Source organism: Oxyura jamaicensis, chromosome 6 (genome assembly GCF_011077185.1).
Source record: "Oxyura jamaicensis isolate SHBP4307 breed ruddy duck chromosome 6, BPBGC_Ojam_1.0, whole genome shotgun sequence".
Classification (NCBI taxonomy): domain Eukaryota; kingdom Metazoa; phylum Chordata; class Aves; order Anseriformes; family Anatidae; genus Oxyura; species Oxyura jamaicensis.
Genome location: NC_048898.1, coordinates 15673448 through 15690457, shown reverse-complemented (window position 1 = coordinate 15690457; position 17010 = coordinate 15673448). Strand labels below are relative to the sequence as shown.

The following is a 17010-nucleotide window of genomic DNA, read 5'->3' as shown; positions in this document are numbered from 1 at the left end:
ATGTCATCAAGTCTTGAGAATCTGGAGAGGTCCCAGTCAACTGGAAGCTGGCAAACATTGTTCCAGTTCACAAGAAGGGCATGAAAGAAGACCCTGATAATTACAGGCCTGTCAGTATCACTTCTGTGCCTGGTAAAGTTATGGAGAAAGTTATTCTGGGAATTCCTAAAAAATGCCTGAAAGACAATGCAGTCATTGGTTACAGCCAGCATGCATTAATGAGGGGAAAAGTCCGGTTTAATGAACTAAATTTCCTTCAAGTTTCTAAATTTCCTTTAAGATGAGGTTACCCATCTAGTACCTAGAGGGCAAGACCTATGAGGAGCAGCTGAGGGCCCTTGGTTTGCTCAGCCCAGAGCAGAGCAGGCCGAGGGGAGGCCTCATGGCGGCCTGCAGCTCCCTCACGAGGGGAGTGGAGGGGCAAGCGCTGAGCTCTGCTCTCTGGGGACAGCGACAGGACCCGAGGGAACGGCATGGAGCTGGGACAGGGGAGGGTCAGGCTGGGTGTTAGGGAAAGGTTCTGCATCCAGAGGGTGGTCGGGCACTGGGACAGGCTCCCCAGGGCAATGGTCATGGCAACGAGCCTGCCGGAGTTCAAGCAGTGTTTGGACATTGTTCTCAGACATGTGGTTTGGTTTTGGGGTGGTGCTGTGTGGAGCCAGGAGTTGGACTCCATGATCCTTGTGGCTCCCTTCCAACTCAGCGTACTCTATGATTCTATGAACATAAGCCTGGTGTTTCATTACAGAGTATAATGTAGCTCAGAGCAAAGCAGAAACATAGGGTTCCCTTAGCCTCGTGATAAGAAATCTTCATCTGTGCTTAAAAATGTAAAAAGTAGTTTGGTAGAAAGAGCATGATATTATTTGTTTACATAAGGCTCTTATGCCCTTAGTTAAGATCGTCAGAAGTTCACTATAGTCAGCATTGTACAAACGTGAATACCCAGTTGCTTTTGTAAAGAACTTGAAATATAAAGACAGATAGATGAAAGGTAGAGGAGAGGGGAAGAAAACAAAAATTATATTTTAAATGAAATCCTTGCAAATTGCAAAATCCTGAAGGTAACCAAAAAGTTAATATTAAGGTTCCCAGACAATCTTTCCATTGCTCGCTTGTGGATATGCATTGTACTAGTTCTTCTCTGTGGGCTGCCATATTGTAAAATATGTGAAGTATTTGCTTACCACAAGACTTACTAAATGGTTTTAGCTTTGTCAGGAGACAAAGTTTGAGTTACCAACATCCACTATATAGGCTAGTGCAGCTCTCCTGATGAAGGACTGGATATTCAGGAATGTGTTCCTACCTATGCCTTATAGGGGCTGAAAACAAGCATAAAGTTGGCAGGCAGTTCTTCAGAAAACTTCTGTGCTGCGTTTTACTGTATTATCAAAATCTGTCTCTGGTGAGATAAGAGAGGAAGTGGAAGAGCTGCCTGCTCTGATCTCTTTAGCCTCTCTTGAGTTCTGTTCCCTCAGTGGTTAATTGCATTTTGTTTCTTGTCTTGCCAGATGGGCTGGTGATCCCATTGGTGGAACTGTCTGCAAAACAGGTTGCATTTCACATTCCATTCGAGGTCGTGGAGAAAGTTTATCCTCCAGTGCCTGAGCAACTGCAGCTTCGGATCGCCTTCTGGAGTTTCCCTGAAAATGAGGAAGATATTAGGTAATGCATACTGTTTCTGCTTCATTGTCTTATGGAAAAATTCTATTCATTAGAGAAGAATTACTGTCCATTTAATATCCTGTATGACCACTGCTCCTGCTGTTGGTATGTGCATTTTGTAAAATGTGGATGGGTTAATGTGGGATATGCCATGATACAGATTTTTACTGCGGGGTGAGCTGCTCTGCATGTTTCCCAGGAAGAAAATGTACATATGCATGTTCTGTGTGTAAATGATAGTAGTTTAAATGCACACTTTAGTTTGCTTGACAAAAACCTGTTTGTAAAGTTACGTCCTTTCATAAGTTTTATGTAATGTTCTGTCCACTTTGAATCTGTTTCTTGAATTAGAACTTAACTGAGCTCAGAACTGACTGGGAAGGGCTATCTCAATATGCTAGGCAAGCTTTTTATTAGTGTAAGTAGGAGAACAGGAATTTGCTGAATATGTCAGTGGTTAGAGTAAATATAGTCAGGGAGATGACCATATTTCTTATGTTTCCACATAAATTAGTTGAGCATGTAGTCAAAAACTGTGTTATTAGATCTTTTAGGTCTTTTAGCAATGTATTTTACCTGAAGCTTTTTTTTTTTTTTAACTATAGTATGCCTACCTGTGTAAATGTGCATCCATAATTTTGTGGGAAAGTATGATACTATAGTCTTTTAGGAAGGATCATCCTGATAAATTTTTAGATTCTTGTGCCTAACATGCTGGTATCAGGTGGGGGAGGTGGTGTCAGAAGTGCTGATACATAAAGAGTTATAAAGATCACCTGTGATGGACTAGAGCAAGCCAGGTGTTGGTTGTACATGCTTGTTATTCTGATGAGCACAGGTGTAAAAATATCACATGATCTTGTGGATAACTCATCTAGAAGTAGGAATTTTACTTTTGCTTGCTAACGTTGGACCTTGAAGTGATTTTAGGTTGTGAATGTATTTGGATTCCAGAGTCTTTAGGCTGAAATTACTAGAAATGTCAGTGGCTGTATGCAGACCCACTTAGGAAGAGACTAATGCTTTTTATGGTTGAAGTGTAATGGAGAAATGGAAGAAAAAAGCTAGATTTCATCTTAAAGGTGAAGATAGTAAGTATTTGTCGAAGCTAGGTTAGAAATGCAAAAGGATAGTAATGTGAAGTTTCTCAAAAACAGTTGATCTTTATATGTTATGTTTATCTCTTACAGATTGTACTCGTGTTTGGCAAATGGCAGTGCAGATGAGTTCCAGCGAGGGGAACAGCTCTTCCGGGTGAGGGCAGTCAAAGACCCTCTCCAGATAGGTAAGAACTCTGTAGCTCCATGTCTCAATATATTTCAGATTCCCCAGACCATATCTGCAGTGATATGACCATGTCTCAAAACTAGCTTTTCTGGTATCTTAGACCCTGTGCTACATGTATTTTTGTAATGTCTTGAGCTGAATAGTATGTTTATTTCAGCATCAATCAACTCAGCTGTAAAACTGAGTGAAAAGACAGAAATGCCCTACAAATTAGATCCTTAATCTGTCTCAGCATTTTGGGAAAAAACTTTATAGAATGCTTTTGTCTCCATAATGCTTAAATTTCTCATTAATAAAGAGAACTTGGCTTCCTGGTAGTCTGATCCAATTAATGCCTTGCCTAGCATATATGTATGGCAGAGGTGAAGTTTGCAAGTCTTAAATATTATTCTTATAGCAAAAGAATTATAATACAGCTACTCTTGTAGTACTAATGCAGAAGGAAAACCCTGTTGCTGGATAGTGGGTTTTATCCCTTCTCACTTACCTTGCTCATTTTACATTTTACAGTTATGAAAACTAATTTTATCTTAAACAAGGAACTGAACTCTGGGTTTTTCATGAAATCCTTGGAAGTGAGGAATAATGTTGAGTTAGTTTTTCTAGTGACAGCTGTAAGACAGGAAGGAGTTATGTGAAATAAGGACACTAATGTATTAAGGTGGGCCATGCCAACTCAAAGCAGATGTATTGTTTTTTCTGCAACTATAAGCTTCAAAATTAGGTTATTAATTAGCATGTAGGAATTGGTTATATTAAGGAAAATGATAATATAAAAAGATCCGTAATGTTAAGGATGGAAGTCTCTCTAGTTTCCTGTGATAAGAGATGGAGACTTCTATGGGCCTATTGAATCTCTGGTACCAGTAATACCTAAATCTTGGTGATCAATGGAATTAATAAATGTGGTAAAGAACCCTTAAAAGGTATAAAAGGGACTCATGCTATAAAAGTTGGGGGAGAAGGAGGCAGTCGTTGGTACATGCAAATTGCATGAGATTTATAAACAGTTTTCTGAATATGGGGTAAAGCTTCTGAAAGTATTTTGTCTAGGCTGTTGCCTACTCTAATAATGATAGCAGGCATCTTGGGAATGGAAGCCAAGTACTTCCTCATTCATAAGGTGTATTGAAGTTGTCAGTGAGACCAGATAGTAATTTTGGATCATCAACAAAACAGAGCGAAATAGAATAAAATTAAATTTTACCCACATAGACCTCCGATGTCAGGACTGAGATTCTGCAAGAGGCCTTTAAGATTGAACTTCAGGAGGACAAATGTTTAAGAGAGACAAAATGAGTTACAATAAAACTGGCAGAAATTCAGTAATTGGGACTTTAATTGTGGAAAAGAGCAAAATATTTAATACGCAATGCTAAGACTGTGGTTAAAACTTATTTCAGTAATAAAATTGAAAGGAGGTATAGAAAAACTTAAATGAACAAAGTCTGGGGATGTTAGTTTAGAACCTATGCTTGGGGGAGGAGAAAATGAGTAGGAAAAAGAGGAGGTGGTGAACGACACAAGGGAGGAACTCCTTCACCACGCATACAGTAACTGAACTTCTTAACAAAGGATTGTGTGTGGAAGGGAAGGAAGTAACTTTGTTTAAATAGTAGCATTGTTTCCTCTTTGGGAGAGGAACTTTGTCGAAGGAAGGATTTTTTTCTCTGAATAGCAGCTCAGAAGAGGGGCAGTACGTGTAGGGTGGATGTCAGTTCACTTGTTTAAGTGATTTTACAGTGTTTAGTTGCAGTTTTACGTTTCATATACTGACAAACATGAAAATAAATATTTTTGAGACCTTTTGAGGTCTCAAAACCTTTTGAGAGGGGATTTGATTTTGGGGGGAGTCAGCAGTGTATTGTGACATTATGATCAGTAGGACAAAGGTTGAAATGTGCTTTGTGCTCTTCTGTCTGTGGTGGTTTCACTCTGATGGGCAGCTAAACTCCACCACAACTGCTCTCTTGCTCCCCCTCCTCAAAGGAAGAGAGGGAGAAAATACGATAGGAGAGGGCTCAAGGACTATGATAAAGACAGGGAGATTGCTCACCAACTGTCACAGGCAAAACAACTTATATGAAGTGAGAAACTAAAAGGAAACTACGAACACCTTTCCCCACTACAGTACACTACCCTCTTCTATCTCCTATCCCAAGCAGTGCAGGGGAATGGGGCTGTAGGCAGTCCATAACACTTCATCTGCTGTTCCTTCATGGTCACCCTCTGCCCCTGCTCCAGCACGGGGTCCCTCCCACAGGATGCAGTTCTTCCCAAACTGATACTGTGTGGGCTTCCCACAGTATCCAATAAGGGTCCATACCATGGGGTCCATCTTTTGGGAACAGATTGCTCCAGAAAGGGTCTCCCCAGCTCCCATAGGGCTGTCTATTCAGCAACTCCCACCAGATCCCTGCTCCTGTGTGGGCTCGTCTCCACGGGCTGCAGCTCCGGCCCAGGGAGCTGGGGAGCAAAAACAGGGCATCCGTGCTTCATGGGACCTAGTCTGGGCAGCAGTTAATTTTTTTTATTTTTTATTTTTAACTTTCCTGTTTGATCAAACTATGTGTCTCAATTGAGTATCACAGATGACAGTATGCTGCTACCTCTTCACTGTGATAAGACCTGCTTCATGAGTGCAGTAGATTGCTCCCGGCATGGTGTGTAGTGCATCCTAGGCCAAATATCCTCTGAAGTGTTGGTACTGGCTGCTTGACAAATTTGGTCTGTGCATAGGCTAACTGTTGGACTTAATGATCTCAGAGGTCTTTTCTAACCCAAATGATTCTATAAGTAGTAAATCTTGTGCTTGTAAGAAGTCTAAGATGCACTTTATGTGTAGCCACCTAAATGCTTTCACAGAAGTCCTAACCTTGTTCTGTTCAGAGAATTTAAGAAAAATGGCAGCCAGGGGAGTGAGACTCATGACAGCAATTCCTCTGGTCTGCAGCCCATTTGTGAGGTCTCCTGGAGTGGAGCTAGCCAAGAGTAGAAATAAATACATCTCATTTTTTTTGGTGGGCTACATACAGTTGCAGAATGAATTCTACTGGTACATGTAGATCGTTTTTAAAAATGTACGGCTACGCATGGAGTAGATAAGCTGGTACCAGGTAGTGAGTGCAGGGGGTGAATGGGAGGGAACACTCTTGGTCTTGTGACCTTCATGGGGTAATGAGGTCAGTAAGCACACGGTGCAGTGAGCATGATTCTTGTCTTCACATTTAAGCAGGCAAGTAAGAGCTGTGATCTGCAAATAATAGCAATTTGACTGTAAACAAGTACAGTTTGATGGCCGTTTCTTTAATCAGGAGTTTTGGGCTAGGGAGTCCAGCATGGCCTCCCTGCACTGTCACCATTTCAGTCTCTGGAGGTTCAGACTTTTGTAAGCTGTGCAGTGAACTGAATTGTGGTATTCGTTTCCTGTGCTGTCCCCCAAGCAGTTGTTCAGTACAGCAAGATGGCAGTGCAGAGGAATCAGAAAGATCTGCTTGAATTGGCAGTGCCAGTGGCGGATGCGTTCATTAAGCTACAGTTTGAGTTGAAGCTTGTGATACGTCGTGCTGAAGCCCTTAAGTTTTCTTTGCCTCTCTTTATACTAGTTCTTCCCTCTTTGCCTTTAATCAGTTAACTGTCTTCATGTACAAATAAAAAAATCACGGTAGGAGCTTGAGAAGAGTGCATAGCTGTGACCCACTCTTCTCTAACACCTTTAGAATATTTCTTTTTCTTGGTGAAATAGAATTGCCGCAATTACAAGTTGTGAAGTGCTTAATTTGCTTTTGTGAAAATTAGGGCATTTTGGCATTAGTCTGAGATGCTTCTAGTATACCAGAAGGACTAGCTGAACTGTTTGGGTTTTATTATCCAAGTATGGAATACAAAATAGAACTGTAGCTAGTAATAAGCAGTGCAGTAATTTTGTGGTGAATGCCTTCTTTTGTTTGATTCTGTTCCAATTGCTAAAATGGCTGAAGAATTTGGGTGGCATTATGTGTGCTAATCAAAATAATCACCCACATCAGGAAGAGGCTTTTAATTCTGGTGAACAGGAGAAATAGAAAGGTTAAGTAAGGTAAGAGCAAGTTTGTATTGGCATGGGGATTATATTTTGAGGAGGAAATACTGTGCATTGTTTTAAATGAGATTTAGTAGGTCACGTGCACTCTTGAACACCATCATTATAATAATCTCACAATATCGTAATAAAAGTTTAGTAGTGTGAGTTTATAATGTACTTGCCTGTGCTGATGATGGAGAAAGTGTTTCAATCACCTGTCACAAGCCATATTTTTTCACTTAAAGTAGGTTGTTGGGCTGAATTTTGCTTGCGGCTTTGATACCCTTTGTGCTTTCCATGCTGCATTAAAACTGAATTTAAGACTAGTAAAAAGGTTCTGAGGCTGATATTCGTTGCTCTAAATGATGATTTACTGGTGATTGGAACCTTAAACACAAACAGAAGATTCGTGCTGCTGATGGCCTTTTCCTGATTGTAATACACGTGCCTTTGGATAATCATTAGGGAAGCCTCATTTTGAGTACAACTGGTATGCACTGTACATGAAGTTACATGAAGCCAATAAACTGTTTTGTTATCCTGCCTGAGATGAGATTCATAATTTGTGTTTGATCATAAACGAATGAGGCTGGATGGAGTGTTATTTTTCAAATTTTTGAAATTTTCATTTGTCAGTGATTTTAGTCTAAAAAAATTTGTTTGTTTGTTGTTTTCTGGGTAGAGGGTTTATAAAATGGGATTTTGCAAAATTTCAATCAGGTATGTAATTTGTGAGAAATTGGTAGCCTGTGAAGCCACAACTTGATAGTAAGTGTTCAGGTATAAGTGCTACCTTCTTTAGTTCTCTACAGAATTGTGAAAATTAATAGAGTAGGAACTAATTCTGAAGAAGTCACCTAACCTGTTCTTTTTGCACTGTTGCTAGAGTTCGTTAACATAGAAATCATGCCTAAAATATGTATAGTTTGACTTTGACCCCATGATCAAAAAGTCCCACTTTTCAGTGCTGGCTTTATCCAGTCCTGCTTTTCTTCTATTTGTAAAATGTAAATTAATATATTAAAATCTGGTAATTTTAGACCTTTTACAATGTGTTTTGCCTTTCTGCTAATACTCTAACACAGCTGATTGAGAAAAAGGACGTGCTAGAGACTCTAACTTGTAGGTATCATTGCTAAACATAGACTTTTGCTGTTTAAATGCCACATACCTAAATTTCCATGCTATCTGAATCTATCTTCCAGGCACCAGCATAGTAACTTTGGACTTTTGAATTTTAACAGGTTTCCATCTGAGCGCCACTGTGGTACCCCCACAGATGGTGCCACCCAAAGGTGCATACAATGTGGCAGTGATGTTTGACCGATGCAGGATCACATCATGCAGCTGTACCTGCGGAGCTGGGGCCAAGTGGTGTGCTCATGTCGTGGCACTCTGCCTCTTCCGGATACACAATGTAGGCCTTTAAATACACTGCTGCTCTCCCCTAGGCATCCTCTTCTCTGAGTCTCTTGTCATTACCGTTTTATGCAGCATGCGCTCTCTTTAGGGAAATTGTTTTTGGCACTACTTTTGGTTACAGATTGTGCAAATGTGCACTCACAGTTGCAGTCTGCAGTGTGAATTGACTGAGGCTCTAAACTGCAGAATGTCCTCTGATAACGTACAAATTGCTAAGAGTAGATTCAGAGTCCTTTTTGGACCCTTCCTGTTTCTCATTTAAATGCAGAAATTATTCTTTCTTCACTTCTGGAGGAGTGGAAGGTCAGCAATACCTGATCTTTTATTAAAAATCTTGGTAAATGTGGGATTTGGAAGCTCTATCTTGAGGTTGTTTGATCATTGAGAGTGCAGAAGAAAAGTCATTTTGATCACTGTTGGCCTTTATGTTCACCAGTTGACTTAAACCATAGTGAGACAGATAAGTGTCAATTTTACTTGTAGATTTCAAACAGTACATTTATAATTTTACTTGACTGCTAGCATTCTGCATGGCCTTGTATAGAGTGAAAAGTAGGTACTTCTTGTCCCGGGGGCTCCAGATGAAAACAGGTGGAATCAACAAGAGATGCACAAATTGAGGGTTCAGACTTGCATGCAGATTTATTTCTTCAGTCTTTAGGAGGCAATGAGAAATATATCTTAAGGAAGGATTAAGCTTGGATGATTGAAGGAAACAGAAGATTCTCTGCTGTCATGGAACCCTTTATAGCTAACATGGTTATTTATGATTAATTCCAGATTCTTAAATGAGTGCTGATAACCTCCTAAAGCTTGTTTACATTTCACATTAGACAATTGTAATAGGATTAAATTAATACTCAGATGTAGTCTCATTCAAATATCAATGTACTTTTTGTACTTAGAGCAGGAGAATTGGCAAAAAAAAAAAGGTTCTGCTTTGAAAGGCTTCCATTTTAAAAAGTGGGTATTAAAAGTGAGGATAGGAAACAAATTCTAGATTACACTATTTACATTCAGAAAGTTTGGATCATCCCTTGGCCCCCGCCCCCCCCCCCCCCCCCCACTCCTCCCCCATCCATTCTTCCACCTGAAAGTGACAGTGAAATCATTTTCATGTTTGTGTATACTAATTGCTGACACTAGCGAGTTACAAGCCAAGGGATATTGCTCTGGGTAGACAAATCAGTATCAGAAGCATCTCTATTATCAAAGTGCTCTCTCCTGCTTCCAACTTAAATTTTATGTGGGTTTCATTTGGGTACTTTTTATTCTGTCTATTGAAAAAGGTTAAGAAACTAGTATTCATTTTATAATCTATTATTTTAAGATATGGAAAAGGAGTGATTTTAAGATTGAAGTCAAAATCTCAAATGAGATAAATGAGGCAGTTGTGATTCTGTGAAACAGTCCCCTACAGAGCTGGTTGCTTTGCCAGAAGCTTAAAGAATAATGTCCTATTTCAGAGGTTTGTTTGTGAAATCCCTGCCAGTATTTGTGCAATTGCTAGCAACAACAGATCTTAAGCACAGCTGTTAAAGCAGTTTCCTTGACAAGAAACTCTTAAAAACAGTTTTGATAAAACCTAGACAGCTTATTTGCATCTTATCTGCAACACTACACATAATTACAGGGGGAAAATGTTGTCTATCAAGACCAAACATGATATGCATCAACATAGCCACTGTTTGTGATACTTTATCCACTCACTGGGCACAGGTTCATTATGTCTGACTTGGTAAATGTCAGTTTATATCTCCTTTTCTTTCTTCAGGCATCTGCGGTATGCCTACGAGCACCTGTTTCTGAGTCCTTGTCTCGGCTACAAAGAGACCAATTGCAAAAATTTGCTCAGTACCTAATCAGTGAACTTCCACAACAGGTAAATGGGGACGATCAATAGGACTGTTTTCTTTTTTTAATTCAGTTATCATTATTTTGGGTGAATTTATGTGATGTCTTTTGTTGCAAGATTACCAGTTATGCTATTTGATTGTGAGTTGCCAGAAAAGCTTTTAGTTCTTGCCCTTTTCAAGCTTGCCATTCTATTATTTGACAATTGTCTGTTGTCAAGTAAGAGATTAAAAGTCCTAAAAGAAGAAAGAAGAGTGATGTCTATTCATATTAGCATAAATATGTACTTAGCTTGTGGAAGTGAAGTTCAAACCCAGTAAAATAAAGCAAAGTCGTGAAAAACTTTGGTAAGAATAAAACAGGTTATTCCTTTTTGTGTTTTGTGGTTGGATAAATGGAGAAGACTACATAGGGGATGCACTGTATATACATACCCTAGGTAGGTACTTTCTAATGTACCCAACTGATGACCTTTTGACTTTGCCCAATGCAGCCTCTTGTTGATTCAAAAGAATCATTTGGGTTATGCAAAGGAATAGACATGCCGTTTTGTTAGTCAAAGACAAAATCTGCTTTATTATTCCTTAAATATCTACGCCATTCAAGGTCAGGTCATTTCTATAATTTGCCTAAAATGCTAGCTCAAATTGCATAAAAATACCCAAGTGACTGCAAAATTAAGAATATAAGGATTTGGCAACTTTTTGTGATGGCTCAACCAAATGAGGCTGAGACACACTGGCCTACATGAGTATCTGTCACAGTAGTGTGTGTGTTAATTATGTCTAAGACTTACAACGCTGTCAGTGTGTGCCTAAAACTAATATTATGATGGTGTGCCTGGGACACAAAGATATTCTATTGCTAAAATATCCCCTAACTTTTCTACAGAAATAGTAATCTTCTTATGAGAGGAAATAGAGAGATCATGTAATATGGAAATGATTTAAAAACAAACAAACAAAAAAAAAAACTGTTTTTTGTTGCTGAAATTTACACACCAACAGCGTGTGCTTCTTGCTTTGTTACATAAAAGACAAAGCTTTTCTTCCCTTCTTAAGATCTGAAAGTCATACGTCACTAGTCTGTTTGAAAAGGAGGGTTTTAAAAGGTTAGTAGTGGTACTACTAGTTTCCTGAGTATCATGTTAATTGCTTGTGTGATATAATGCTTTCATATATTCTGTCTGCTCCTTTTTGCAAGGTTTATTTCTCCTTTCATGTGTACCAGCTGTGCATCCAGGAACATCTGGACAATTTAATTATTTCTATCTTTCCAGATAACCATAGGATCATCACAGAATCATAGAATGGCTTGAGTTGAAAGGGACCTTAAAGATCATCTATTTCCAACCCTTCTATCATAGGCAGGGATGCCACCCACTAGATCAGGTTGGCAAGGACCCCATCTAAACTGACCTTGAACACCTCCAGGGATGGGGCATCCACTGTTGCTCTGGGCCACCTGTTCCAGTGCCTCACCACCCTCTGAGTAAAGGATTTCTTCCTTATATCTAATCTAAATCTACCCTCATTTAGTTTAAAGCCATTACTCCTTGTCCTATCGCTACACTCCCTGACCAAGAGTACCTCCCCAACTTTCCTGTAGGCCTCCCTTGGGTATTGGAAGGCCTATGTTCTATTTTGTAGAAATGTAAAATGTCATTCTGTAATACTTTATTCCGTCTCTTTGGACGAGTCCATGTTATTTGCAAATATAAAGGTGTACTGAATATTCCTTGCTTTACAGTAAGCGTGATCTTTAACCACAGTTGTTGTGCTGAGAGAGGTGGGGGGTTATCAGATGTTCTGCTGCAAGTCATTTAAATCCTAACTATTTTATATGCCCAACCTGTTGTTAGTGTGCATGATAAGGACTAAATGGATCTAAGGTCTCTCAGCCCCGACTTAGATTGAAAGTGAGGGAAGAACAGTTTTCTGCTATGCATTTTTCTTTCAAAAAGGACAAATTAAGTGTATGTCTATTTAGGATTTTGCTGTCAGGTGTGAGCCTTCTCTTATGTTATGAACTGGCCGGAATCTATGACGGCATTAGTTTAGTGCTGAGATTTTTTATTAGTTTACTGCTGAGCCAGAGTTAAAATATATATGGTCTCTGTGCTAAAGGCATGGTAAATGAGCTAAAGTCTGTCTGAAAAGTTACGTATAGATGTAACTTGCAGTTTGTTCCTCTGTTCCTATTAGCTTATTTTTAGTGAAACAAATTTTGGAACAAGAAACACAGAACATTCAAAATGCAGGAAAATGGTGACCGTGACTACAGTCACTTCCATATCTCCCAAAACTGGCTGCAGTAGCACAGTCTGTTGTCTCCTCCTCAAGAAATAAGAAAGGAACTAATAACCTACAATGCTGTTGTTTACTTCTTAGGCTGTGAGCATAGAAAGGAAGTCTTGCATACAGGTTTGCTTTGTGAAAGGAGAGAAGGAATTCTAACAGCTAGTTTGCTGTTGGATTATATTTAGCACCCTCTACCGTCCTTTCTGAAAACGTGACTGTGTATTTGATGCTTTTGATGTGTGAGTCCTTCAGTTAGGAAAATCCAGGCAAATATTTGGATGCATATACTGGGGTAAGAAACACTATGAATATTGTGTATATTGAAAGTTTCCTTCATGTTTGCAGATTCTTCCAACTGCTCAGCGCTTGCTCGATGAGCTCTTATCTTCTCAGTCCACTGCCATCAACACAGTGTGTGGAGCCCCAGGTAACCTTGATATATGTTATTTCAGTAATCTGTGTCAAAGATAGGAAGCAGATATATTTCCATTGCTTTGAGTTTTTGAAATGATAGGTTACAAAGTATCTGGGATTGCAGGTGGAGGTCAAAGTAAACGGGATAAGTACAAGCATACATGTGGTGCAGCTACCAGAAATTGTTAGTATGATGGACTCCTTGGAGTATATGCAGGGGAAGGGAGCATCAGGCAATGCACCTTTTGTAACAGAGCATTTTTCTGTTTAGCTCTGTGTTAATTATAGACTCCTGGAAATGCTGGTTGGAGTGAACCTCTCCAACCTGCTACTTGAAACAAGATTATTGGCAACCCTCAAATGAGTTAGCTGTGCCTTGGGCTAACTTAGCCAAGTCTTGGTTACCACAGAAGTTACAGAGTATTGCTGTTTTAGTACTGCATTACCCTTATGGTCAAGATTTTTTTTTTTTCTGATATCCAATATAAGTACCTCATTTTTATTGTCTTGCACTGCTAACTGCTAGTTTGTGCGTTTGTTACTCCAAGTAGTTGTAGGCTGTTAGTGATAACCTTTCACCCTTTTTTTCTTAGTCAAAACACTCCCAAGCCACTCCTCATAGATGATCAGTGTTCCATTCCCCTCACTGTTTTTGTATCCCTCCGCTATATCCTGTCTGGTTTCTCAGTGTCATTCCTGGACTGGAAGATTCAAAACTGGATACAGTATTTCAGGTGTAACTTTAGCAGTGACAAACAGAAGGGGATAAAATAACTTCATTGAATTGGCTAGCTGTGCTTTTTTTAAATGGGAGTCATGTCTTCTGTTTAAGTGTTGCCAGTTGTTCAGGTAATGTAATGATAACGTTTTGAGGTATTTCTGAATAGAGAGTTCTGCAATGGGTGAAATAAACTGAGTAACACTGCTTGTATGCTCCCCGTAATCTCTGTGGTTGGGCACCAGAGGAAAATCTCTTCAAAATCTGCAAAACCTGTGTATGTGTTCTTGTGTCAAGATCCCACTGCTGGACCCTCTGCATCAGATCAAAGCACCTGGTACTTAGATGAATCTACTCTGAGTGACAACATAAAGAAAACCCTTCATAAATTTTGTGGACCCTCTCCTGTTGTTTTCAGGTAAATTGTTTCCTACTGAAGGGAAAAAGTAATATTCATGTAATCTGTAAGCTTATTCACCATGTAGTATGTACCCTACACGATTCCATGGCATGTAGGATGCTTGGTTTTGAGGTAACTTTTCTGGATTCTATTTTTGCGTTGCTTATCCTATGTTACTTCAGTAGAGCACGTTGTATTTGCACAGTACCTTACTTGTGTGGTTTTTTCATTCTCATCATGTGTCCTCTCTTTTAAGTTATGCATGGCTGTCCTATTTAAGATGCAAATATACTTTTGGATGTAGCATGTACTCAGGATTTTGTATGGCTTTGCTTGACTTTGTTTTTTTTCTCATCCCTGCGCTTCTATTTTATCCACAGTGATGTGAATTCGATGTATCTCTCTTCCACGGAGCCACCAGCTGCTGCTGAGTGGGCCTGTCTCCTGCGTCCCCTGCGAGGAAGGGAGCCCGAGGGAATCTGGAACCTGCTTTCTATCGTGCGGGAGATGTTTAAGAGACGGGATAGCAACGCTGCTCCTTTGCTGGAGATTCTGACTGACCAGTGTCTCAACTATGAACAGGTATCTGTTCATCACATATGATCTGTTCATCACAAGTACATCACATATGAGCTGTCATTTTTATAAAACCTAAATAAATGTGTTGGGTGATAGAACATCAGGTTCTTTGGTTATTGTTGTAGAAAATATATTTTGATGGGTCTAAGTAGTGATTTTTTTGATATTTTTTAAATTAATATTAGGAAAAATGTTTTCCTTGGCAGTTTAGGATACTGATCTCACTCTAATATAAAATACAGTGCGCATTTCCTTATTACCTTATCACATACTTCAACTTTGAGCAGGGGAAAGGAAATGTTTCATTTATCACATTTGTTCACTTTTTTCCTCCAGATGTGAAGGCCGCTAGCAAGAGCACCTCCTGAGAGTGTTTTGTTTTGTTCTGTGGGCATGTGCCTTCCAAACAGAAAAAAAATGAGGCCCTTAGTTTTCACAAACCAATACAGCTTTAATACTCTCAGTTATTTTGAAGTCAAATGAAAACATGGTTCTAACTTCAGCTTCTGTTTCCTAGTGGGTACTGTAGTTAAGTGAGAGCAAGGAGAGTGATGTTAACCACAACACAGCTCCACTGAACGTTTTCTTCTTCAGATAACTGGCTGGTGGTACAGTGTGAGAACATCTGCATCACACAGCAGTGCTAGCGGCCACACCGGGCGCAGCAATGGCCAGTCAGAAGTAGCTGCTCATGCCTGTGCAAGTATGTGTGATGAGATGGTGGTTCTTTGGAGGCTGGCTGTCCTAGACCCTACTATTAGTCCACAGAGGTGAGTACCAAAATCAGATAATCTAATGGGAGCTAGAACTCTTTAACCAATGGACACCATCCTCTCGTTTATTTTTGTCATGTGCAAACACACTCAGGAGTTTTTTCCTGTAGATAAGTTGTGTTTGTATCATTACCTCGTTGACTGTTCAGCCATCACACAGTCTTTTTGGAGCGTGTTCTATGTAAGGCTGAAGAGCATTGTAATTGCCTTTAACTTTAATTGCTTTTGCTGCTAACTTTTAGCAACATCATGTAGTATGAATAATTTGTTGGTTTCTGGGAGTTCTGCTTTACACATGAGTGTATGTCTGCATTTCAGTATCCCAGTGGAGAATATTTCTTTGAGTGGTAATACAGGCTTCTAAAAAATTTTAATGCTTTTTGAATTTATCTGTTTGGCAATTTAATATATTTCTGTTTAGTGCAGTCATTTACTGTTGTCTATTTCAAGCTGAACCATTTATTGCATTCTGTGTACTTATGGAGCTTATTCTCTACCGCGTATTGGCAAACAGTATCACTGGTGTATTATTTTCTGTCAGTGTTTTCAATTGTCTGAGGAAATACTGAGAAACTTATGCAGGTTTCTGAAGCAGATTGTGCCTTGGTAAATCACTGACAACTTTATGTAGCACAACTTGAATAGCAGTTGAGATATTGATGGCTCACACTGAAGTACTGTGGTCAGCATTGTGATAATATTTTTAGTACACGCAGTCTATGAAGTGTAGGGTGCTAAATATATTGAAAAGGTTTAATGTGATATGTATGGTCAGAAAAAGTTTTTCAGAACAGATGAAAACAGGATGGTGTTTTAAATGCAATTACATGTGAACAGCATTTGCCTTCTGTGAATTGTTGCATAATTTTAGTACAGTGCCATATCCTTGTAAGGTACACCAGGGACACTAAATGTGTGCAGTTTCTGTCTTGTAGAGTTTACGGTATGAAGTAGGTAAATACGGCAGATGAAGACAAGTCAAAAACTGTAGGAAACTGGGAATGAGGTTTAAAATAAACACAAACATCAATCAAATCATATAGAAAAAACATAAAAGGTTTTGGCTTTTAATAAAGTATGTAATAGTGCTACATATATTCACATTCCAGTTATCTGGTGCAGTTCAAATTTGCTCAGATCTACTTGAGCTCATGCATAATTGAAATACTTCTGCTTGATTTCCTATTCTCTTGACATTTGAGTAGTCACCAGAAGAACCTTCTTCTAACCATCCTTGCTATTCTTTCCAGTGAATCATAAGGAGACTTGCTACCTAAGTCCAAATTCATTGTGGGCACTCACCTTTAAGTTACCTTTCCTGAGTAATTCTCCCTCCTTCTTTTTCCGTCTGAAAATCCTCTCCTCAGTTAAGCCCCACTGGCCTGCTCCCTTGCAAATTCATTTATTTAGATAAATAGAAGCAGTCTATTCTGTTGAGCTTATTTTGTTCTAATACCCTTTTCACCTAACTTGGGTCAACCCATTTTGATTTTGTTTGGTTTTCATTAGCTTTTGACAGGTAGTCTGATGGG

At 39.3% G+C, this 17010-nt stretch overlaps 1 protein-coding gene across 3 annotated transcripts in view; it reads left to right on the top strand.

Annotated features, from left to right (window-relative positions):
- ZSWIM8 (zinc finger SWIM-type containing 8) overlaps positions 1-17010 on the top strand; it is a 67530-nt gene that overhangs the window by 24123 nt on the left and 26397 nt on the right. For all 3 annotated transcript variants that reach the window (XM_035329732.1, XM_035329731.1, XM_035329730.1), the window contains exons 2-9: positions 1515-1668; positions 2859-2953; positions 8263-8435; positions 10215-10322; positions 12940-13021; positions 14024-14144; positions 14507-14708; positions 15300-15475. In XM_035329732.1, the coding sequence (XP_035185623.1) occupies positions 1515-1668; positions 2859-2953; positions 8263-8435; positions 10215-10322; positions 12940-13021; positions 14024-14144; positions 14507-14708; positions 15300-15475 (1111 nt within the window). The remainder of the gene's footprint in view (positions 1-1514; positions 1669-2858; positions 2954-8262; positions 8436-10214; positions 10323-12939; positions 13022-14023; positions 14145-14506; positions 14709-15299; positions 15476-17010) is intronic.